At 44.2% G+C, this 25493-nt stretch overlaps 3 protein-coding genes and 1 non-coding gene across 5 annotated transcripts in view; 1 reads left to right on the top strand and 3 right to left on the bottom strand.

The window, feature by feature from the left end:
• Positions 1-1289: 1289 nt before the first annotated feature.
• LOC138953000 (arylsulfatase I-like) lies at positions 1290-13373 on the bottom strand. Its single transcript, XM_070324767.1, has 8 exons — positions 13118-13373; positions 11753-12046; positions 10758-11061; positions 8637-8879; positions 7908-8140; positions 7295-7438; positions 6497-6650; positions 1290-5956 (listed from the first exon to the last, which is right to left on the bottom strand). Exons 2-8 carry the CDS (start codon positions 12016-12018, stop codon positions 5681-5683), a joined length of 1620 nt encoding a protein of 539 aa, XP_070180868.1. The 5' UTR covers positions 12019-12046; positions 13118-13373; the 3' UTR covers positions 1290-5680.
• A 2178-nt stretch (positions 13374-15551) lies between these two features.
• LOC138952995 (cytochrome P450 3A24-like) overlaps positions 15552-25493 on the bottom strand; it is a 115147-nt gene continuing 105205 nt past the window's right edge. The window contains exons 8-15 of one of the 2 annotated variants that reach the window (XM_070324763.1): positions 24412-24563; positions 23782-23912; positions 23320-23392; positions 21704-21861; positions 20522-20610; positions 19864-20001; positions 18869-19034; positions 15552-18519 (exon numbers count right to left, since the gene is read on the bottom strand). In XM_070324763.1, coding sequence (XP_070180864.1) covers positions 18436-18519; positions 18869-19034; positions 19864-20001; positions 20522-20610; positions 21704-21861; positions 23320-23392; positions 23782-23912; positions 24412-24563 — 991 coding nt within the window. In that variant the 3' untranslated portion in view covers positions 15552-18435. The remainder of the gene's footprint in view (positions 18520-18868; positions 19035-19863; positions 20002-20521; positions 20611-21703; positions 21862-23319; positions 23393-23781; positions 23913-24411; positions 24564-25493) is intronic. The other variant, XM_070324764.1, reaches the window with a different exon arrangement.
• On the bottom strand, positions 19447-19519 carry Trnaa-ugc (transfer RNA alanine (anticodon UGC)). The gene has a single exon. It is a non-coding gene; the product is annotated as a tRNA-Ala (tRNA).
• Positions 24584-25493, top strand: part of LOC138952570 (serine/threonine-protein kinase D1-like) — an 18728-nt gene continuing 17818 nt past the window's right edge. Inside the window, exons 1-2 of the mRNA XM_070324257.1 lie at positions 24584-24938; positions 25396-25493. The exon at positions 25396-25493 is cut by the window's right edge and continues 19 nt beyond it. Of these exons, the coding sequence (XP_070180358.1) occupies positions 24584-24938; positions 25396-25493 (453 nt within the window). The remainder of the gene's footprint in view (positions 24939-25395) is intronic.

The raw sequence follows: 25493 nt of genomic DNA, 5'->3' as shown, positions 1-25493 counted from the left end.
TTCCACAGCTTGACTAAATGTAGTAATTTCGCATTACGCGACTTGTTTGTTTGTCTGTATGTCTCTCTCTCTCCCTCTCTGTCTCTGTATGTTTATCTGTTTGTCTGTCTGTTTGTTTGTCATCACAATTATCATCATCATCATCAGTAGTATTAGTAGTATTGGTAGTAGTAGTGTCATTACTTTTATTATGATATCATGAGTTACTTGTTATGATGTTTCTAGGTGTTAGTATTATTCTTGTTCCGGGAACATGACTGTCAATACGTCCCAATACCATTACGTCCCAGTACCATTACGTCCCAGTACCATTACGTCCCAGTACCATTGCGTCCCAGTACCATTGCGTCCCAGTACCATTGCGTCCCAATACCATTGGGTCCCAGTACCATTGCGTCCCAGTACCATTACGTCCCAATACAATTACGTGCCATTGCGTCCCCGTACCATTAGGTCCCAATACTAGTGAATTTAATTTCTGAGATGTTACTGTAGCAGTGTATATAGCGACACGTTTTGTAATAAAAGTGCGTTTTGTAATAAATTTATTACAAATCGTGTTCGGATTACACAATTTTTATTACAAAACGCGTTCAACACGATTTGTAATAAAAATTGTGTCGGTACATAGCAATATTTCACAAATAAAAATAAAATAAAAAGATGTATACCGGTTAGTCGAGATGAGGTGAAGTGGAAAAAAATAAAAATAAATAAATAAATAAGATATTGCATGTCAGTTTGTTTGTTTTGAGGCGCTCCTTGCTTTCCTTACAGTTTTCTGAGGTAACCATGTTCTTTCTTTTAAAATGAACTGAAGCACGCTAACCTAAACCGAAGTGTAAAATTAATATATGCTTTAGCGGTGCTCGACACAAAGAAAAATACCGAAACAGTACAGTACACCGCTTTGTATTCCACTGTATGTAATCGAGCATGACATGACTGTAGGCTTATTTACTGAGTAGACGATGTTTAAACCCGTTTCTGAGAAAAGCTAGACTGACTGTCCAGTCATCGAACCTCCAGCACATAGACACCGAGACACACAGATAGCGAAACCCATACACGCACAAATGTAGACACAGACACCTACACACATACGTACATCACACACACACACACAAACACACACACACACACACACACACACACACACACACACACACACACACACACACACACACACACACAAACACACACACGCGCGCGCGCGCAAGAATATACATACATGCACAATCAGTGACATAGACTAGTTCTATATGGGACGATGTTTCAATAACAAATCATTTCATTTTTCTTCCTGTTTAATGACTGAACAAACACAACTGTATCTTTAAAAATCAACAACTGCATATTCTGGTAAAATCCTGGTTCGTATGTACATGTTTAACATTTAACATATTACTCTGCAACCCTCCTGCGATCAAAATTCCTTTTGGATTCATAAATCGAAGACACTTGAATTAAATATTATTGGGCGAGAAACTGTTATGTTACTTTACATAAACAGGGACTGTAAGTAACACACGCCTAAAAAAAAAGGAACATTATAAAGGCCTTCAACTAGCTGTTCTTCTTTTCTTCTCCACGATCATCATCATTATCATCATCTCCACAATCATCATCATTATCATCATCTCGTCGTCGTCATCATCATCATCATCAACATCAACAACAACCAACAACAACAACTTTTTTTTTTTTACAAAACACAATAGAAAAGAGAAAAAAATAAATGTGTCAAGTAAGTGCACATACAGGCTTCAACATTATTGCGACGTAAATTTATGCAATCTTGAAGCTTGAAATTACTCGGATAATATAAGGTAAGATACTCCGTAATTATAAAATCCACTGTTAATTTTCATCCTTTCGCTGACCTACTCTGTCGTACAATATCCATGCCACACACACACACACACACACACACAGACACAGACACACACACAGACACAGACACACACACACACACACACACACTGCCCACCGCAGCGTTCAAGCATTGCTCAAGTAACAATTGTGTTGGGACGTAATGGTACGGGAACGTAATGGGATTCCTTTATGGGACGTATCGAGATGCAATTTTCTTGGGACCTATCGACACGCAATTTTGTTGGGACGCAATGGTACGGGACGCAATGAGACGGCATTTTTTGGGGACGCAATGGTACTGGGACACAATGGTACTGGGACGTATTGGCATGACCCCCTTGTTCCCTCATGGACGAGGGCTGATTGTAAAAAATAATGTCCTGCTTACATCATTACCCTCGTAAATAAAAATTTTTATCTTCTCTCTCTCTCTCTCTCTCTCTCTCTCTCTCTCTCTCTCTCTCTCTCTCTCTCTCTCTCTCTCTCTCTCTCTCTCTCTCTCTCTCTCTCTCTCTCTCTCTCTCTCTCTCTCTCTCTTTCTCTGGGTCTCTCTGTTTCCTCTCTGAGTAAAGTGTGTGAGTGTGTCTGTGCGTTTCCATAATAATGTGTGTGTGTGTGTGTGTGTGTGTGTGTGTGTGTGTGTGTGTGTGTGTGTGTGTGTGTGTGTGTGTGTGTGTGTGTGTGTGTGTGTGTGTCTGTGTCTGTTAGGAAACGCTGCCGTTGCTGAACTTTGGTTCAGTTTTGTGTGTTGCATGTAGTTGACTTATTTGTACTTTGTGGGAAAGTACCGATATTATATTTTGTAAACACAATATTTATGTTTGGACGAGAATGCAGGTGAACTTTCTAGTCCTGTCAAAACAAGTTGTTTACCACATTGTTTTGAGTCGTGGGTTCGTGGCGTTCGCTCGGATTAAGTGCGTCGGCGCTTTTGATGTACGTCACAGAGAATGTCACTATTCTAGTCCATGGACGGTTCATATAATTTTAGTTGTATCATGTTCGGTCTGGAATATTCTCGAGATTGAGTATTTGCTATATATAGGCCAGCGCGATTTGTATGTTAAAAAGCTTCTACTTTGAGTTTTGCTACGATGTGCAGTTGTATGTTTGGAATGCTAAATAAATCCTCGAACTCAATTTGACGAGTTTTTGTCTGCTGCTGTGAAGACGGGCCACGTAGAATTAAAGAACACAACTATCTGACTATACGACATTTGAGAACTTCGTCAATCTCAAGTGTCGTGTAACAGTGTCTGTGTCTGTGTGTTGCTATATGTGTGTGTGTGTGTGTTTGTGTGTTTGTGTGTGTGTGTGTGTGTGTGTCTGTGCCTTTGTCTTGGGTATGCAGTGCCTTGGCTTGTTGACGACTGTGCCAACTGCATTGCACTTCTACTTAATTATTATTACTCACAGAAGAATAGACAACAACAACAAAGTGTGATTCTTTATTCCATACATTTGTTTGTATTGACAGCCGGTAGGATAGACGAAGAATCCTATTTCTGTTCTTCCATACAGATTCTTTGTATATCTATCTATCTATATCTATATACGGCTTGTGTGTGTGTGTGTCTGTCTGTCTGTCTGTCTGTCTGTCTGTCTGTCTGTCTCTCTTCGCGATGCACGGCCAAAGTTCTCGATGGATCTGCTTCAAATTTGGTGGGCATATTCAGGTAGACCCCGGACACAATCTGGTCGATGAAAATGTTCAACCTGTGCTCTCAGCGCGCAGCGCTGAACCGATTTTGGTTTTTCTGTAGATCCATTTCCAGTAACTCTTCCTTATCTTCTCCAGTGTTTTGCGCGTTTATCTCCCTTCCTTCGTGTGGCGTCAATCGCGGGTACCAGGCGAAGCCGGCGTACGGTGCGCAACTCACCCGGCAAAGCCGGGTATTCGGCTCTACTTCTTCCTCGGCAAAGCCGGGTATTCATACCAGGGGCGGACGAGGGGGGGGGGGGGGGGGGGTTCTGGGGTTTCCGGAACCCCCCCCCCCCCCAGCCAAAAAATAAAAATATTTGTTTGTGTTTTTTTGGGTTGAGTTTCAATTTTTGGGGTATTAATCAGTGACAAAATCTGCTGCCTGAAACTGGTAATGATCATTCTCAGAATGCACCAGATTGCACCATTTTGCATCCTTTCTTTCAAAATTTTCCGGGGGGAGCATGCCCCCGGACCCCCCTAGCAAGCTAGGCGCTTCGCGCCTTCACACCCATATCTTCACAATATACTTTTGGAACCCCCCCCCCCCCCCCATAAAATGAACTGATCCGCCCCTGCATACTCTGTCTCGCGATCATCCCGGCGAAGCCGGTACCCGGCGAAGCGGGTAATCATCTAGTATCTATATCTATATACGACTTGTGTCTGTGTGTCTGTGTGTATGTGTGTGTGTGTGTGTGTGTGTGTGTGTGTGTGTGTGTATGTGTGTGAGTGTGTGTGTGTGTGTGTGTGTGTGTGTGTGTGTGTGTTCGCGATGCACGGCCAAAGTTCTCGATGGCTCTGCTTCAAATTTGGTGGGCATATTCAGGTAGACCCCGGACACAACCTGGTCGATGAGAATTTTCAACACGTGCTCTCAGCGCGCAGCGCTGAACCGATCTTGGTTTTTCTGTTCATCTTCCCAGATCCATTCCCAGTAACTCTTCCTTATCTTCTCCAGTGTTTTGCGTTTATCTCCCTTCCTTCGTGTGGCGTCAATCCATATTCCCGTTACTATTTTTAGAAGGTCACTGTCCACAACGCTTTCATCCCGGCGAAGCCGGATATTCCCGTTACTATTTTTAGAAGGTCACTGTCCACAACGCTTTCATCCCGGCGAAGCCGGGTATTCCTCTACTTCTTCCCGGCAAAGCCGGGTACCCGGCGAAGCCGGGTATTCGGCTCTACTTCTTCCCGGCGAAGAAGGGTATTCTTCTTCTACTTCTTCTTCTACTTCATTCGGCTCTACTTCTTCCCGGCGAAGAAGGGTATTCATTCTAATATATATATATATATATTCACAGCCGTTGTAGGATCCGGTCCGGTCCCCCCTCTGAAGTAGTCCCCCGGGGGACCAATTCGTGGCAAAAACTGCTCTATAATGGTCCCCCCTTAGACATCCAGCCTCGTTTTTCTTAGGCATTCAAGCCATTTTCAATCTATATCTTCGTCCGGTATTATGTAGTGCACAGACAGCAATCTCTTTGTTTGACTATATTTTGCAGAAAATAAAATAGATCTGATTTATAATGCCGTTCAAAAGAAAAATCGCATGAAATAAAATGAATAATAAATAAATACTGATAAGAAGAAATGAAACCAGTCTCTGATTCTTTCCTTTCTTTTCTCTAAAATTGCTGGTAACATTACTAACATTGTAACAAGAAAAACAAGGCTGGATGTCTAAGGGGGGACCATTATAGCGCAGTTTTTGCCACGAATTGGTCCCCCGGGGGACTACTTCAGAGGGGGGACCGGACCGGATCCTACACCGGTATAGGGTACAAAATAAACCCTATTTTTGTGTCTTTCTTCCCTACAGATTCTTTGCATTCACAGCCGGTAGGGTAGACGACGAATTCTATGTATGTGTATTTCTTCCATACAGATTCTTTGTACATGTACATGTATCCACAGACAGTAGGGTAGCACTAGAAGACAAATTCTATGTCAATGTCTTTTTTCAATACAGATTATTTGTGCAAGTATTCACATCCGGCCCCTAATCGGCCGGAAGACTAATCCCATTTATGTGCCTTTTTTACATACATATTCTTTGTACATCTATTGACTGCCGGTATAGGGTAGAAGATGATTCGAACCCTATCCTCTATTTCTTCCACGGCGTCGACCATTTCTGCCTTGTGCGGGGCAGACGTTTCGTCGATCAGCAAATCCGGGTGGATCACACCAGCACGTGGCGAGATGTTGGCCGTTGTTGTTCCGTCCTCTATCCGGGTTGGTGTTGATGGGCTGAAGCGGGTACACGCCGTCCAGCACACCCGGTTGGCCCACCCAATACTCGATCTTCATCTCCATCTGTCGGACGATGTCGGCGTTGCGGGGATCATTGTACACGTTGTTTCTTTCTTCTGGGTCCTGTGAATATCGATTTTGAAAATTAATTTTTTTAAAAAGAAGGAGAAGGAATAACAGATAAACATTACACAGTGATGTGGTGCCTTGACCTTGCAAGGTCTTCCTAAAGAAAAGAAAAACGTCCCCTAAAAAAATTAAAATCAAATTAAATGATAAATCTTTAACATTTCAAGAGAACAGACAAGAAGGAAGGGAGGTAAGCTCGTAGAACGCAAGGCAATTACTGACAATAGTAGGTAAGAGTTATGCAAACCAATCTTGTCAGTGGCACTTGTTGGACAATTCAACGAATTAGATCTCACACACACACACACACACACACACACACACACACACACACACACACACACACACACACACACACACACACACACACACACGCACATAGACACAAACACACACACGAACACACACACACACGCACGAACACACACACACACCTTAAATATTCCCCCTCCCTCCTCCCCAAAATCACCACCATCCTCATCGTACCTTCACCATACCCCTTCCCAAATGTTCAACATTTCCCCACACACGCACCTGTTCCAGGTTAAACAGCAGATACTGGGATGTGGAATATTTCCTCTTCATGTCCTCCCAAGGCACTCCTCTGTCCAGCAATTGGTACGGGGGATACCACCCGATCTTGAACCCCGGTGTCCACTTCTGGTTCCTGGCTAATCCTGGTACAGGTCTAACATACAAACATGGGAGTATAATTTAAGAAGAGGGCCCCAGAGGGTTTAAAATCGTGATCGTGATTGGCGTTTTTTGACCTTTCTGTGACCGTGATTGCCGAAATTTCCATTTCTGTGATCGTGATGGGACTTTGCCCGTGATCCGTGATGACACAAAAATCAAGTCTCGTGATCGTGATCGTCATTTGTTTTCGTGATCGTGATGGGCATTATTGCAAAGCATTTTATTTTCAACGTACATTTTTCACAGCTGTATCACTCTATGATCCTCTATTCGTCAAGGTGTTTGTAATCGTGAAAACAAAAATCAAGGTAACTGTGATCGTGAAAACTAAAAATGTCCCTTCCCGTGATCGTGATGATACCCCCCCTTTGGGGCCCTCTAAGAACAGTTGTACAAGTTCACGTTACCGAAGGAGATAGTTGGGCCCAGGGCTAAGGTGCAAGAAGCGAAATTGGGCGCTACCCAAATGGGTTGTACGCAACCGCGGGCTCGGATTGAAATTGAGATTTGTTGTGATTTTAACCAATCAGACCCCGCGGCTTGTTCCCACCCCAGCGGCCAGTTTTGCTTCACGCGCCTCTGCCCTGGGCAACACTGACTGAAAATAACTACACAGGTCCCACAAACAACACTAACCCTAGCAATTTCCACTTGTTGAGGCGAACAGCGATGTGATTGAAGCGCCTGAAATCGTTGACGTTGTAAATGAAATCCGTCCTAGGGCTCGGCTCGTTCCTCGTCATGCTCTGCCAAAGGTTTTTGCCGTGGGTGTAGTCTGGCCTTTAGTCAAAGACAATAAAAGAATGCGAGTGAACATGATGTGTCAAAAAAAGTACCTTTCTGAAGAGAACTTCTGTAATTAAGGAACCCTTTGGCTGGTCCCAAGGGTCTCATTTTGCATTCCACTATAGAAAAACACACAAACAAACTAGGTGACAAGAACTGCACACGAAAAGAACATTAAGATGCCAACAGAATCATGAAGTTGGGTTTGGTGGGGTGGAGTTTCACATCTTAAGGAAGTCCGTTAGCGTCGGCAGTCGGCAAACTTCTTTCAAATCCTCAAAAACCTTGCCGTCATTTCAGTAGATTTGTCGAACTTTTTTCAGGGTGGGGGACATGTGACACAAACAACTCCCTTGAACTTTAGAAAATTGCCAAATAAACACAGTTATGGCCATGTTGTTAAAGAAAATACATCTTTGCAACATCATTGTATCGTAACACAGTGAAGCAAATCCTAGCTCACCTCACTCCGCCAGCCGCCGTCAGCAGGGTAGGCAACCAATCAATGGCGTGCACCATGCCAGGCCACGTGACGTTGGTCTCGGCCAGCCCAGGCGCTTTGAGAACGGTGTAGGAACGCACGCCACCTTCAAACACACTCTTCTTCTCTCCCCTTAGCGGCCAGTTGACGGAGCCACCTTTAATCGGTCCTCCGTTGTCCGACATTACGAGGATGATGGTGTTGTCGTAGGTTCCCTGAGATTTAAAGATTTGAATTTGTGATCTTTGTCAGAAGGTCTTCTTTTGACGAGGTAAGGATGGCACATTTTTCAAGGATATACGTGAGGCTGTTTGAAAAGAAAGAGTTTGCCACGCTTATCCACAGACAGAAAAAGAGAGAGATGCAAAGAGTCAAGGAGTATTCGCCTTTTTTTTTTTGCACATCGAAATGACATTGTTACCCTTCCCTCAAGCACAAGCATCCGAAAAACCCATAGAAGGTAAATTTAACGATTTCGGCAGTGTAATGACTTGACATTGCAGCACAATAGTGTTCGTCTTAATTCGACACACACACACACACACACACACACACACACACACACACACACACACACACACACACACACAAACACACTCATGCAGGGGTGGGGGGGGAGGGACTGGGAAGCGGGACACACTTTCAGCAGGCATAGCACTACTTGCCCAAAGAAAGAGAAAAAACATGTAAAACATTACCGACAGATCTCACCTTTCTCTTCAAAGCCTGTACCACGTTGCCCACCCCTTCGTCCAGCGCCGCCATCATGGCACAGTGGATCTGTCTTGAGGTGTTGGTGACGTGGGCACAGTACGTGTCGATGTAGTGCTGGGGAACCTCGAAGGGCCCGTGCACAGCGCCGTAAGACAGGTACATGAAGAACGGGTTGGACGGGCTCGACTCTTCCACGATCCGCACAGCCCGGGCGCTGAGTAGATCGGTCTGGTATTGACCCTGAAATGCAACATTTGCGGGTGTGAGGTCAAATAACAAGAGAATGTATTTCTCTCAATATAAAGCGCCGTTTCCTAGGTACTTGAAGAACGGTTAGGGCGTGCTCGACTCTTCAACGATCCACACAGCTCGGGCGATCTCTCTCTCTCTCTCTTTTTGGTGTTTAACGTCGTTTTCAACCACGAAGGTTATATCGCGACGGGGAAAGGGGGGAGAGGGGATAGAGCCACTTGTCAATTGTTTCTTGTTCACAAAAGCACTAATCAAAAATTTGCTCCAGGGGCTTGCAACGTAGTACAATATATTACCTTACTGGGAGGATGCAAGTTTCCAGTACAAAGGACTTAACATTTCTTACATACTGCTTGACTAAAATCTTTAAAAAAAAGCTCGGGCGATGAGAAGATATATCTTGTAGAGCCCCTAGAATACAACACATATGTAATGTCATATAACAAGGGAAGTTAGTTCCCTTAACATGATGCGATGTGAGCAAGGTAGGCTACGTGAATAACGAAAAAGTACGTGCTCAACTCTTCAACGATCTGCACCGCACGGCTGTGGGGAAGATCGGTCTGACCCTGAAAAGTAACATCTGCAAGGTGAAGAAACAAAGGTGTCGATGTTGTGCTGAGGCGCCTCGAAGGGCCCGTGCAAAGCCCCGTATGACAGGTACATGAAGAACGGGTTGGACGCGCTCGATCCTCCACGATCCGCACAGCCCGGGCGCTGAGAATATCGGTCAGGTATTGACCCTGAAATGCAACATTTGTGCAAGATCAAATAACAAGAGAATGTATTTCTCTCAATATAAAGCGCCGTTTTCTAGGTACTTGAAGAACGGTTAGGACGGGCTCGACTCTTCCACGATCCGCAAATCCCGGGCGTTCAAAAGACCGGTCTGGTATTGACTCTGAAATGCAACATTTGTGTACTGTCGAATAACAAGGGCAGTTGGTTCCCTTGTTGTTGAGGATATGTTCGTTACTTCAACGATCCGCTCAGTCCAGGCGACTGGTATTGACCCTGAAATGCAACAATAATATTATTTTGTGTTAGGTCAAATAACAAGGGAAGTAAGTTCTCTACATAGAAATCGAGCTAGGTATAATTATGAAAAACGGATTGTTCGTGCTCGACTCTTCAACGATCCGCACAGCCCCGGGTGTCAGAAAGGCCAATCTATGACCCCGAAAGAAACATTTTTGTTTTATTATTTGTTATTAAGCGCTCTAAATATAAAGCGTCGTAAGACAGGCACACGAAGACGAGTAGTGACGTGCTCGACTCTTCCACGATCTGCACCTCACGGTGGGTCGTGACCCCGACGGGGAACATTAGTAAGGTCAAATAACAAGGGGAAGTAAGCCCTCTAAATATAAATCGCTGACAGACAGGGAAGTAAACACTCTTACAAAGTAATTAGTGAGAGCTACGCAGAACCAGTCTCCTGGCCCAGCGAAAAGTAGCATTGAAATGAACAGGCGACATTCATCCTCAATTCATCTAACATCATGATTATACGAGCATTTTGTCCGCGCAGACCATTCGATACGATCACCATCCCACCAGTCGTATAAATTCTCCTCCTGCTGCCACCGCCTTTGGTGTAATTGTATTGCGAGTTCTCGGAGTTCAACCGTAACAACTAGCCAACCATCCAACCAACCAACCAATCAATCAACCAGCCCACCCAATCAAAATTCCTTCCCCAAGCAGACCAAATTCCATCGTGTGTCGGCGTCTATAGTGTGGTCGTAGTGCCAGTTGTCGGTACCGAACCGGAATCACCCACACAACCTGCCAACCGAACAACCAAACAATCAACCAACCAAGCCAACCAACCAAGCCAACAAGCAAACAAGAGCACCAACTTACACGCGCAGACCAATCAATACTGTCGCCATCCCACCAGTCGTAAATCCTCCTCCTCCTGCCGCTGCCTTTGGTGTGGTCGTAGTACGAATTGTGGGATCCCAACCAGAAGCCGTAGAAAGTATTGAAGCCCCGCCCCAGGGGCGTGAGCCCTGGGTGACAGTAGCCCAGGTGCCATTTGCCCAGCATGTGGGTTGTGTAGCCGAGACTCTGAAGTTCTTGTGGCAGGATCATGAAGGTCTCGTTCATCCAGAACTTTTTGTTCCCGCCCACTGTGTTGTCCTGCATGCCGAACGTGTGCGGGTACCTTGCAGTGACGATAGATGACAAGATTACATTACTATTACATTACGATACCCTGTCTCGTTTCAATACGTCGACGTCCCTCTTGCAGAAACCGCCAGTGACGCCAAGAATTCTCATCCCATAGAAAGTCTGAATACAGATTTTCTTTTATTTGTGTTTTACCTGATGAATTTAAAAGGCTGTTTTTGTCTGATCTGGGTAAACTCAAAACAGAGTCCAAATTCAGCTAAGCTATTGCAAGAGGAAGGTCCCAAAATGTACAGTCAGAGAGAATCTTGGCAATGAGTTAGAAATAAGGTATAACGGTGAGTAACTTGAAAGCGATAATTCTAACTTTCAAATCCGATTCATTCCGTAAACTGTATTTTCATTTTTAAAAGAAATAACTGCATTGCGGGCATGTTGGCGGACAGAGTTAGATAGACGATGTTCGGAAATAACTCTGTCGGGTTTGCATGGGTTGTGAAAGAGTGAAAACCCTTGCTTTTTCAGGGGAAAATTTATTCACACGAGCTCCTGTCCACGTGTTTCAGACACACCCCTCGCTAGTGATTGGCCCCTCCAATGTTTGTCCTTGTAAAAGCAAGGGTATTCACTCTTTCACAACCCATGCAAACCCGACAGAGTTAATTTCGAAATCCGTTTGTTTGGGTCACTGTCCTTGAAGTTAAACCTGATTTTATTAGACTTACCTGCCAGTGAGCAGAGCCGATCGTGTAGGTCCGCACATTGGCAGAACGTAGGACTGGTTGAGGAACATTCCCTCCTGCCTCAGTCTGGCAATGTTAGGCGACACCATGAGAGGGTCGTGGGTTTGGAAGTCCCCCCACCCAGCATCGTCAATCAGAATATAGACAATGTTCGGCTGCTGCGACGTGCCTGAAGTCTGGGAAACCAAGCAAGTCCCGAGTGCTAACAGCAGCAGTAAAGCTACATGTAGAGGTGAGAGGTTCAACATGGCGGTTCGTGGTTGGCAGCTTATGCAGCTGTGAAGATGAGAGAGAACAAATAATACAGATAAGATATGTTAAACAAAACAAAATTAGAACAACAGCACAAGGCCATTCAATTTGGTACTGACTCTGATTTTTTTAACCTGAAAAAGAAAAAGAAATCTTAAAAAAACCTGTAAAAGAAAAATATAAATTAAAAAAGACAAGCAACAACAAAATTATACAACTTGACTCTCCGAAAACATAGTATGACTGCCTAAATGCCATGGAAAGGGAGAGGGAGACGTACACGTAAAAGCCCACTCATTCCGAACTTTGTTTCAAGGTCGACAAAAACTTGACGGCCATATCGGCATACTTGCCGAAGAAAACAAATCCCAGCAACATGCATGAATGAGCGCGACCCCAGCGAGTATGTTTATGATGGTGCTTTATGGCCATTGGTTTAGCGTTTGCACATTAGTTTTTTAGTATGTCTGTATGCCTGTCTGTCTGTCTGTCTGTCTGTCTGTCTGTGCCTGTCTGTCTGTCTGTGCCTGTCTGTCTGTCTGTCTGTCTGTCTGCCTGTCTGAGTCTGTGTTTGTGTTTGTGTCTGTCTTTGTGTTTGTGTTTGTATCTGTCTCTGTGCTTGTGTCTGTTTCTGTGTCAGTGTGCTTGCATGTCTATTACGAGTGCGTCCGTATTTGTATTTTAGCTTAATGTCCGTGTCTTTGTATTAGTGCCTGTATGTGTCTGCTTGCCTGCAAGCATGCATGTATGCATGTCTGTCTGTTTGCCCGCCTGCCTGCATGCCTGCCTGCCTGCCTTGCCTTGCCTTGCCTTGCCTGTCTGTCTTTCTGTTTGTCTGTCTGTCTGTCTGTCTGTCTCTTTCTCTGTCTGGCTGTCCGTCTCTCTGTCTGACTGCCTCTCTTTCTATCTATGTCTGTGTATGTTGGTAAGTTAATATCTACACTCGTAGAAAAAAGTGTTACTCCTTTCAAATACAGATAAATACACTGCACAGAATATTCCATATTCGAAATACAGTGGCAATGAAAAAAATTATTGACATGGCGGGTGCAAACCGAGCAACAATTAGATAATACAATAAAGACGTTCACTTACCGTTCAAGAACTTGACTTCCTGAAAGCGTACTGTATCCAGTTAGCAGCAATAGGAACGATGATGCGTATGTGTCCAGCTGCTCTGAGCAACTGACACAAAAACGGGTCAACCTCTTATATAATCTCCACGTTGTCCGAAAGGCTACATTCTCCAAGATGTTTCGTCTTGCACCTAATTGTTTTGATGCACTCCTTAATCACAAGCGGTCATTAACCCAGACTGCATGGAGAACGAAAACAAACCACTTGAAATATAAGTCATGGTCTAAGTGCGTTTCCTTCATATTCCGCAACGCTCTGCGAAGTGTGAACGTAAGGGGCAAAATATACCTGCGCAGGGTCAGCGGCGCTGCATGTTGCAATAGGGATTATGACGAGTACTTGGCCTGTTTTCTTTTCACGCAACGTGTAGCGGGCTGGGAAATAAAAAAGAATCACCTCTATAATCTGCAGTGCGTCGTCTGTCCTGCTGGCGTTACATATGTCACAGGGGAGGCTACCGCTCCTTTCACAGTAGATTCTGCACCCGAGTTGTTGGCCTTTAAGTTAGCCCTAACATTTTCAATCCTGTTTGATTGCACTTCGCCTCCCGAGGTGGTCGTAGTGTTTCGGCACTCGGTTACATCTGGCGCTGCGAGCAGGATGGGACTCGGCATGATATGTTCAGGTAATGGCATAATATGACCACTGAACATTTTCGTGCTGTTCCCATTCTGCGAACTTGGGATGGACAGTGGTCCCGCGGTTCGGAACTTCGGGACGAAGTTCATTCAAACGGGGGCGATTGTGACAGGGGAGGCTACCGCTCCTTTCACAGCAGACTCTGCACCCGAGTTGTTGGCCTTTAAGTCAACACCGGTGGATTGTGGAATTCTGTTTGTGATGGGGTCTTGTGGTTTCCGATTGTCTGTATGTTCATGGAAACCTTCGGGGTTTTATAGGGCTAAGAAATTAGCCCTAACATTTTCAATCCTGTTTGATTGCACTTCGCCTCCCGAGGTGATCGTAGTGTTTCGGCACTCGGTTACACATAGGTGAGCGCCAGGCCTAACGAAACGAGTGTTTGTGTACATGTACCTAAAGTACCTGCGTCGTAGCTACTGATTTATGCGGGACCACTTCATTCGCGACGTAAAACAGCGCTGTGTAAACGGACAGTGGAATCTGGCTTAAAATGTGGAATTGTCCGCAGTGACTATTCCATACCTCGAACAACCTGTAAGTGTTAAAAGCACAGTCCTATTCGTTTAAGTTATCATGTTCATAGCTAAAGGTCTGTCCAAACTTTCACACGGGATAAGAGCATCATTCCACTTGAACAAACACCAACAAACAAAAACTACATCCCAGCTTTCTGTCAAGAGTTGGGATTTTTGCAGAACTGATTTAGCAGATTGACACAGGTTTAATTAAATCACTTCTTCTATCTTCTTCTTCTTCTTGAAACTCCCACGTGTGTACGATATGACCGTTATTTAGGCAGCCATACGCCGCTTTCCGGGAAAAAATGCTGGTTATATTCGTGTCAGTCTCTATAACCCGACGAACTTTGACATGGACTACAGGATCTTTTCCGTGCGAACTTGGTCTTGTGGTTGCGTGTACTCACGAAGGGGGATAAGGCACTAGACTGAGGTCTGCACATAAGTTGACCTGGGAAATCGGGAAAAAATCACTTACGATAAAATTCAACAACAAATAATCGAACTCTGCACACGAAGAAGCAAAGCTATTGATATATGGTATGTGTTTAAGTTGAAGGATGGTCTCATCCCGTGTGGAAGCCTAGACGTGACACGTCTGGGCGGTGTGCATAATCGCGTGGGCGGCAAGGACCTTGTTTTTAACAAACTGTGAAAAACTCAAATCCCTAGCTCTCAAAAAAAAAGGCGGTAGGCGGTACGTCGTTTCTATTTTGTGTCAATTCCAAAACCAACAATAAAAGTGAAAACTTTGTGCAATTCTTGCTCCCCTGCGCCGTCTGTTTGCTGTTTGAAATGTATGAATATATTCAAATGATGTGTGTGTGTGTGTGTGTGTGTGTGTGTGTGTGTGTGTGTGTGTGTGTGTGTGTGTGTGTGTGTGTGTGTGTGTGTGTGTGTGTGTGTGTGTGTGCGTGCGTGGGAGAGGCGACTAGAGTCTTTTTTGGTGAAACGTAGTTTATCCTTGTTTGTTGTGCGTTTATTTTGTAGTTTCTACGTTTTGACACTTCGTATTTCTCGCTCTCTCTCTCCCTCTCTTTCTCTCTCTCTCTCTCTCTCTCTCTCTCTCTCTCTCTCTCTCTCTCTCTCTCTCTCTCTCTCTCTCCACCTCTCTCCACCTCTCTCCACCTCTCTCTCTCACACACACACACACACACACACACACACACACACACACACACACACACACACACACACACACACACACACACTGATAATAAAAACACTAACGCTGCGTAAAAGGCATTTTATCGTGACATAAACTTTAAAACACCAGACAGTTACATCGGCAAGAAAAAAACAAGTCGCGTAAGGCGAAAATACAATATTTAGTCAAGTAGCTGTCGAACTCACAGAATGAAACGCAATGCCATTTTACACGTAGCATCGTCAGGCCACCGCTCATGGCAAAGGCAGTGAAATTGACAAGAAGAGCGGGGTAGTAGTTGCGCTAAGAAGGATAGCACGCTTTTCTGTACCTCTCTTTGTTTTAACTTTCTGAGCGTGTTTTTAATCCAAACATATCATATCTATATGTTTTTGGAATCAGGAACCGACAAGAAATAAGATGAAAGTGTTTTTAAATTGATTTGGACAATTTAATTTTGATAATAATTTTTATATATTTAATTTTCAGAGCTTGTTTTTAATCCGAATATAACATATTTATATGTTTTTGGAATCAACAAATGATGGAGAATAAGATAAACGTAAATTTGGATCGTTTTATAAATTTTTATTTTTTTTTACAATTTTCAGATTTTTAATGACCAAAGTCATTAATTAATTTTTAAGCCACCAAGCTGAAATGCAATACCGAACCCCGGGCTTTGTCGAAGATTACTTGACCAAAATTTCAACCAATTTGGTTGAAAAATGAGGGCGTGACAGTGCCGCCTCAACTTTCACGAAAAGCCGGATATGACGTCATCAAAGACATTTATCAAAAAAATGAAAAAAACGTTCGGGGATTTCATACCCAGGAACTCTCATGTCAAATTTCATAAAGATCGGTCCAGTAGTTTAGTCTGAATCGCTCTACACACACACACACACACACAGACACACACACACACACAGACACACGCACATACACCACGACCCTCGTTTCGATTCCCCCTCGATGTTAAAATATTTAGTCAAAACTTGACTAAATATAATGATATACGAACCAAACCCACGTCACATCGCAAATAGTTTTAACCCTCATGTCCTGCAAAAGATGACAGGGGCAGGACCCGTAAGAATTATGCCAAGATATATCGTGAAAACAGAGATTGGTTTTTTCTCCAAAAGAGTCATGAATATTTGCAATTTACATATCAGTTTAACTTGGAATTAGTGTTATTAAAAATATGTTACATGCGACAAAACGCAGTCTGCTTATCTCTTATACTTGCTAGCGTACAACATAATTATTTTACCTGAAACTGAGCTCTCTCTCTCTCTCTCTCTCTCTCTCTCTCTCTCTCTCTCTCTCTCTCTCTCTCTCTCTCTCTCTCTCTCTCTCTCTCTCTCTCTCTAAAACACACACACACACACACACACACACACACACACACACACACACACACGAAGCGCTCTGTCTCTCTCTCTCTCTCTCTCTCTCTCTCTCTCTCTCTCTCTCTCTCTCTCTCTCTCTCTCTCTCTCTCTCTCTCTCTCTCTCTCTCTCTCTCTCTGTTTCCACCACCAACAGCCAAAACAATTTCTTCCACCGGCTGCATACAAGTTGCAACAATAACAAGGATCATTCAGAGCCATGTTAAAAAGTAAGAACAGCAAATCCGACGAGAAAGGTATATTAGTCACGGTCAAAACAACATCCTGGATGCCCACCTGACTTTTCGTTGAACCTGCGTGCAAAACGTCGACTGGGCTAAGTGCACTCTTTTCAAAGAAACAGTCCTTCTCGTTCAAGCGATCATATGTGCATCATCACAGATCTGTCTGTGCTTTACTGTGCGTAAGAACAGCATCTATCCACTTTGAAACGTACCAAAAATCAACGGTATGACTGCGCCTTGTGCACAGTTGGAATAGACGAACTCCGGAAATAACTCCGTCGGGTTAGTACGTGTTGTGGGAGAGTTACCTTTTCTTGCAAATCCTCCGCCAAATATTGGAGGGGCAAGTCATCAGCGAGGGGTGTGTGAGTGAAACAATGGAGAGGAGCACGTGTGTCCAACACTCCCGTCGCTACTGATTGGCTCCTCCAATGTTTGGCAGCGGTTTTGCAAGAAACGGTCACTCTTCCACAACACATACAAACCCGACGGAGTTATTTCCAAAAATCGTCTATTCTTTCATCACTACCTTTCACCTGCCAAATTAATTCAACAAAAACTCTTCACTCTGAACACGAAGAAGTCAAACTGTGATTTTGTTGTTGTTGTTGTTGTTGTTGTTGTTGTTGTTGTTGTTGTTGTTGTTGTTGTTGTTGATTTTTTGAGTGTGTGTCCAAGTCCAAATCACACAATCTTGTCACATTCATAAGTATGCTTGGCACAAAGGGTCACAAATCCAAAACCTAAGGCCTGAAGAATGTCTTATCTTCCAAAAATAAGGCCCTATTTCCAAAATAAAACCTTTAATAATTGAAGCCAAAAAGGTATGGCCTTATTTTAAAAATATTTTGTAATAGTGTAAGTTCTTAATTTGGGGACCGGCACGGTTGGCCTAGTGGTAAGGCGTCCGCCCCGTGATCGGGAGGTCGTGGGTTCGAACCCCGGCCGGGTCATACCTAAGACTTTAAAATTCACAATCTAGTGGCTGCTCCGCCTGGCGTCTGGCATTGTGGGGTAGTGCTAGGACTGGTTGGTCCGGTGTCAGAATAATGTGACTGGGTGAGACATGAAGCCTGTGCTGCGACTTCTGTCTTGTGTGTGGTGCACGTTATATGTCAAAGCAGCACCGCCCTGATATGGCCCTTCGTGGTCGGCTGGGCGTTAAGAAAACAAACAAACAAACAAAATTAATTTGGGGATAATTATGTTGAGCCTCTGTGCCAAACATACACTGTGAATATACATGATCACACACACGCGAAGGACTGGACGTTTAACGGGTCTTCGCGAAGAGAGATGACTGCTGTGTCCCTCCCGCAGGCTAGGGGAGATTTATGTGGCTTTCCTGGGCTGCACTAAAAGCTTGATGGGCTTTCTGGGTGTGGCGAGGCTAGCTGCGGTGAAGTCAACTTTGTCCTGCAAGATGGGTAATAACAACGTAGTAGAGAGAAAAACACTTTTGAAAATATGACATACCTTCGGCAAGTTGTAAAGAATAACGTTGTAGGGTTTGAGTTGTGTGTGTCGAAACGTGTTAAAAACAGCAGTGCAAATACACACACACACACACACACACACGCAAACACGCGCACACACACACACACACACACACACGAAACACACTCGCTTACTCACACTCGCTTGCTCACACCACTCACCCTATACTCACCCATTTCCTCCCTTACACACACAATCTCCACCTTCTCAGACAAACAATACCTACGAACACCTGCATCCAATAAAAGACTTCAAACGGTTTACTCACAGGCGTGTGCTCACATTTGAGGAACTGGAAACGCCTGCAGACTCGGACCACAGCAAACTTGATTTCCAGCAAGGCCAGTCGCATACCTATGCACTGCCGGGGACCGTAACCAAACGGGAGTTCGACCGTCAAAGGATCGAGTTTTGCGCGGTTTTCCCCCGAAAACCTGATAAAAACAAAGAAAATGGCACTTGAGAATGAGAAAAACACAGGTTGTAACAAAATGTTTGACCTCATTTTGGCTGAAGTTGGCGGAGCGAGAATAAGGTTAGGGTGTGTGTTTTAGTTTCAAGGCACACTCCTTCCCTAGACTCAGTTCGGCTATATAGTAAAAAAAGTAAATTCTAAGGGGCTTATTGTCCGTCAGGTCTTAATTGCCTATATTGGACATGAATTGGTTTATACGAATCGAGTTTTACGCCCTCCCGGCTTTTTGATGTTTGCGTGTTTAGGTGGTATCAGCCATCTGCACTTATGGTAGAATGACCAAGATCTTTAAATAACGTGCCATTGTGGTGACACGGGGGTGGGAGATGGATACCGTTTCTGGGTCTGCACATAAAGTTGACCCGCGTGTCCGTCCCGGCCCGGATTCGAACCAGCGACCTCTCGATCGCAAGTCCAGTGCTCTACCACCTGAGCTACCCGGGCCCCCCGGGCTATATCAGATCTGACCAGGCCTTTACATGGAATGAGAGTATCCCTCCATTTGGACACATGCAAAAATATCAAAATCCTGGGTGCTTTATGTCCGAGAAAAGTTTTGATGAATTAATTTCGCAGATTGACACAAGTGGCTTTCTATATATTAATCAACACAAAAATCCTATTCTGCACATAAAGCACCAAGGCTGTTGATTTTTGGTATGAGTCCAAAAGGAGGGATGTCCATGTCACATGCAAAAGCCTGATCAGATTTGAGATGGTGAGCAAACTCGTTCACACGGAGAAAAAAAAACTGTGCCTTTCATGGATAGGTGAATATCAGCACTCACCTGACAGGGTTGAATGTCTCCGGATCTTCAAAGTACTCCGGATCTCTCAGGATGTGGTAGATGGGGATTCCCACCCCGCAACCCGCGGGTATAGTCACTCCCTTGATGATCCGTCTCTCTTTGGCGCGACGATTTATCCTGGATCAACATTGTAAGTAAGTAAAAACGTATGTGGAATGCAGACGAAAGAGAGGATGCACTCACGCGCGAGCGCAGAATACGCACGTATACAAACGCGCGCACACACGGCACACACACACACACACACACACACACACACACACACACACACACACACACACACACACACACACACACACTTGCGATTGCATTTTTGTGGAGTGCCCTATCTTTTTTATGTATTTCTTAGTTTTTCCTTCGACTGTTAGAAATCAGTATGAGCGTTTTGTGGATTGCAAACATGCAGACACACACATGCATCGAACACATATACGCACGCTTACACACACACACACACACACACACACACACACACACACACACACACACACACACACACACACATACCTCACACACACTTGCGATTGCATTTTTGTGGAGTGCCCTATCTTATCTTCTTTTTTTTATTTTTTTATTTTTTTTATCTATTCTTACTTTTTCCTTCGACTGTTGGAAATCAGTATGAGCGTTTACTTACAAAGGAAGCGGAGGGAAGAGTCTGAGTGTCTCGTGAACCACACAGTCCAGGTATTTCAACGTGGCCACATTGTCGTAGGTAGGGTCAGCCTGCACAAACACCACACTTTTCACACCTCCAAAAATCTGAGAAAATCAGGTCTTAAAAAAGAGGGAGTTTGTTTGTTTGTTTGTTTGCTTAACACCCAGCCGACCACGAAGGGCGGTGCTGCTTTGACATTTAACGTGCGCCACACACAAGACAGAAGTCGCAGCACAGGCTTCATGTCTCACCCAGTCACATTATTCGGACACCGGACCAACCAGTCCTAGCACTAACCCCATAATGCCAGACGCCAGGCGGAACAGCCACTAGATTGCCAATTTTAAAGTCTTAGGTATGACCCGGCCGGGGTTCGTTCGAACCCACGACCTCCCGATCACGGGGCGGACGCCTTACCACTAGGCCAACCGTGCCGGTTACAAAAGAGGGAGTAATGGGGGTAAATTAACAGAGGTTATGAACAAAAAGGCTGAAAAAACATATTCGTTAAGAGGGAGGAAGTTTTAAATTGGGTGGGGGGGGGGGGGGGGGTCCTAAAAGGGGGGTTTCACTGTTCGAAACGGCTGGGTAGACTTTGAATAGCGAAAGTAAAGTTTGATACAAGCATAGACAGAATGACTCTTCCCCCGTCTTCGTTCGTCACAAGAACAACCTCGAATTCTATCAAGTGCAAGAATAATTTGATCATAAAAGCTTTTCTCAGTAACGCTAATCATGAGAATGAGAAACAATGCTGTGTGTTTGTGGGGGGGGGGGTCGTGTGTGTGTGTGGGTGTGGGGGGTTGTGTGCGCGCGTGTGTGTGTATGTGTGTCAGTGTGTGTGTGTTTGTGTGCGTGCGCGTGTGTGTGTGCGTGTGTGTGTGTGTGTGTGTGTGTGTGTGCGTGTACCTGTGTGTGTGTATGTGTGTGTGTGTGTGTGCGTGTGTGTGTGTGTGTGTGTGTTTGTTTGTTTGTTTTTTATACTCCCTTTTGGCGTTTCAATGTATTTCAATTATTTAGCACCTCGACAGGCTCTTTGGCTGACCGTTTCAGGTCAGTGCTTTGTGGTTGACTGTTTAACCCAGTGGATGGTAATTCTGATGGGTTACCTTCTGAGGGTAGCTACGTTGCTCAACCTATTTCTACCTGAATGCGACTTACATCACCAAGGTTGTCCACGATTTCCTGGAAGAGTTGTTGCTGCACGTGCTGATGCAGGGCCAGGTTATACACGAGGTAGTGCAGTGTGTTGGCCGTGGTGTCAAATCCCGCTATCAACACGATGAAACCTTGACCAACTATCTCCTCCCTCGTCATTTCTGGTGATAACAGAGAAGAAGAGTTTCATTGAGTGCCAAAGCCCGCGATCAACACGATGAAACCCTGGCCCACTATCTCCTCCCTCGTCATTTCTTTACGGTAATAACAGAGAACAGTTTCAGTGTCAAAGCCCGCGATCAACGCGATGAAACCTTGACCCACTAGCTACTATCTCCTCTCTCGTCATTCAGTCTCGTGATAACAGACAACAGTTTCAGTCTCAAAGTCAGTGATCAACACGATGAAACCTTGACCCACTGTCTCCTCTCTCGTCATTTCTGGTGATAACAGAGAACAGTTTCAGTCTCAAAGCCAGCCATCAACACGATTAAACCTTGACCCACTATCTCCTCCCTTGTCATTTCTTTACGGTAATAACAGAGAACAGTTTCAGTGTCAAAGCCAGCGATCAACACGATGAAACCTTGACCCACTATCTCCTCTCTCGTCATTGCTGGTGATAACAGAGAACAGTTTCAGTGTCAAAGCCCGCGATCAACACGATGAAACCTTAACCCACTATCTCCTCCCTCGTCATTTCTGTACGGTAATAACAGAGAACAGTTTCAGTGTCAAAGCCCGCGATCAGCACGACGAAACCTTGACCCACTATAGCTACTATCTCCTTCAGTACTGAAGACTATTTGGGACATAGCGTGGTTATATGCTAAGAGCTCTCGTCATTTCTGGTGATAACAGAGAACAGTTTCAGTGTCAAAGCGCGCGATCAGCACGATGAAACCTTGACCCACTATCTCCTCCCTCGTCATTTATGGTAACAGCAAATAACGATGAAAATAAAATAATAAACGAGTGAATAAATACCGTAAATGTTAAAAGATACATTAGTAAATGAATAAATGGATTTACAAATACATAAAGAAAGGAATGGATAAATAAATAAACAAAAAAAACATAAATAAATAGAAATTTAAAAAGGTTTCAGTAAAAGTTCCGGCCACAAAACATTTCACTAGTTCCAAAATAACTCGTGTTCATTTTTGCCTCGTGTTTTGACCGCTTCTCTCCCCTTGTTTCTTTTTATCTCGCTCGAATGTAGCTAGCTTACACATAAATGATCAAGTGTTGTTCAAAGTTGTTGTGAAAGAGTAAATGTAAATGCAGATATGCAGATCCGAGCAAAATTCATAGTTTCTTGCTTGAAACATGTAAACGACCGTTTGTCAGAAGACCAAAATCTACCCAGAGAAATGAGATAAAGAAGGAAAGAAACAGAAAAACAGACAAAAGACAAATTGAAATACATACAAAAACGGGGCTTTTCAAACTGACAAGTAATCAAGTCAGCAACTAAAATAAAAATAAATTTAAAGGAAAGAAAATTGAGAAGAAAAAAATGTCTCACAAATAAAGGCTAGCAAGTGGAAAATTAACGTTAGCCATCTTTCTGTTATACATATCAAATGCATGCAACACATTTTGGCACTATTCGCTACCCATACGGTTTGCAGTTCCGCCGGAGGCATTATGTTCCACGTCCACCAGAAGCTGCAGGAGGTCTGTGCGCTTCTGTCGAGGAGAACACGTCATAAGTACATTACAATGCAGTAGATAGATAAATAGCTAAGATAAAACATACAATGGCCCCTGACCTTTGTCCTAAATTCACTGTAACTTCTAAGATTTTACTGCAGTAATACACTCATTTGGGCGGGGAAAATAGACGGTGACAATAGGATAACAGATGCTATACAACTTAATTAGCGCTTCAAGGCAACTGTCTCATGGTGATCCATCATTCACATACTTACGCATACGACGGTTTGACAGACCGCACTAATTATATACAAAGATTATAATCCTCATACTGAATTCTCTTACATGTAATATAATTTGAATTTTTGAATGATTATGAAGTTTGGGTTAAATGCAAAGGTTACTTAAGTTTAAATAAGCACCTTTCCTTCTGTGGATTTCTTTCTGTCGTCCACCATGGTATAGACGGAGTTGACCAGAAAGTCGGCCTCGGGATCAGAAAAAGTGGTCAGGTTAAAGGCGCGAAGCAACGGGGTGATCACAGGAAACAGTGCTGCGACAGTACAAAGCTCGTGATAGTCAACGGTAGAACAGACCAGCAGGTATAAAACCAACAACACAGGAACACACACACAAACAGACAGACAGACAGGCACACACACACGCACGCACGCACGCACGCACGCACGCACACACACACATACGCACCCACGCACACACACCCACACACACACACACTCACACACACACACACACACACACGTGACACACGTGACACACAAACACACACACACACACACATAAACACACACACACATAAACACACACACACATAAACACACACACACACACACACACACACACACACACACACACACACACACACACACACACACACTACCCTGGAACAAGACGCGGTTGATCAGTCAAAAACGAAAATTGTCTTTTGAGACAAGCGGATAATATAGCTCACATATATCTTGGGTTTCTATCAACGATCCGTTCAAGACGTTATGAAAATTGTAGCGTACATGTACTTGAAATCGACTTACTGGCAAACATTTGAAGTTTGCTTGCCTGGGCCAGTTTTGTGAGTAAGGCCCTGCAGTTGGTGACGAAAGGATCGTTATCCTGTGTCTGCGAGTTTGTCTCCACACCAAAGGCTGTGCCTGCTATCACGTCCATCGTGAACGACGAAAACACGCTGACAAACACACAAGAAAAATGGTGAATACACAAGAAAATGGGGAGTTGAGTACTATAAAAAGGCCTCATACCTGTCCATTCAAACTCTCCTTCCTTCCGCAGGAAATTCCCCTGGACAGTATTACATCAATCGAGCCGGCCAAGGTAGCCAAGACCTCTGACCTCTCGCGAGCTCCGCACGTCTTCGAGATTCACACAGCGGGCGGCATGACGTATTGCGTGGGCGAAGACCTCAGCTACGGTCATCAGGAGTCAAACATCGTGGCGTCCGCCGAGAGTGGTAGTGGCATGGAACAAGCCCGGCACTGGGAACAGGCACTAAGGCAAGGCTTGATGCCTGTCACTCCGCAATCCAGCGGCTCTAAGGATGATGGTGAGTATTGTTTTTTCTGTTATACAGTGGAACACCCCATTTACGACATTTAAAAATCTACGAAAATCAGGTCTGAGAAAGGTAGGGAGTCTTAAAATGGATGTAATTTTACAGAAGTTATGAACAAAGCATCTGAGAAAGGAGGGTCGTAAAAAAGAGGAAGTCTTTAATTGGGGGATCTTAAAGAAGGGTTCCGCTGTATAGATCTTCAGAAAATGCTGACGGATATATGATAACTTTAGTCGACCTGGTGTCTTTCCTCAGTTAAGTCACTCATTCAGTGGGCAGGTTGAAAATGCTGGCTTTTAGTGTCCGACTGCTTGGTTTGTGTGGCTGTCAACTTTTTGATATGTTAATAGCTACGGGGCTGCCTAAGGTTGTATGTGTTTGCCTATTGAACTTGTGTGACTGAAGACAGGAGGTTTTCACACTTTTTTCAACATTTTTATTCTCTCAGAAAACGTATCGCCGAATGGTGAATCTCAGCCAGACAAGCAGGTGGATATCAGTCAGCTGTATCAGATCTTCCCCGAGGACGTCCTTGGTTCTGGACAG

This window comes from Littorina saxatilis, linkage group LG17 (assembly GCF_037325665.1).
Source record: "Littorina saxatilis isolate snail1 linkage group LG17, US_GU_Lsax_2.0, whole genome shotgun sequence".
NCBI lineage: Eukaryota > Metazoa > Mollusca > Gastropoda > Littorinimorpha > Littorinidae > Littorina > Littorina saxatilis.
This window is presented reverse-complemented; position numbering and strand designations above follow the sequence as displayed.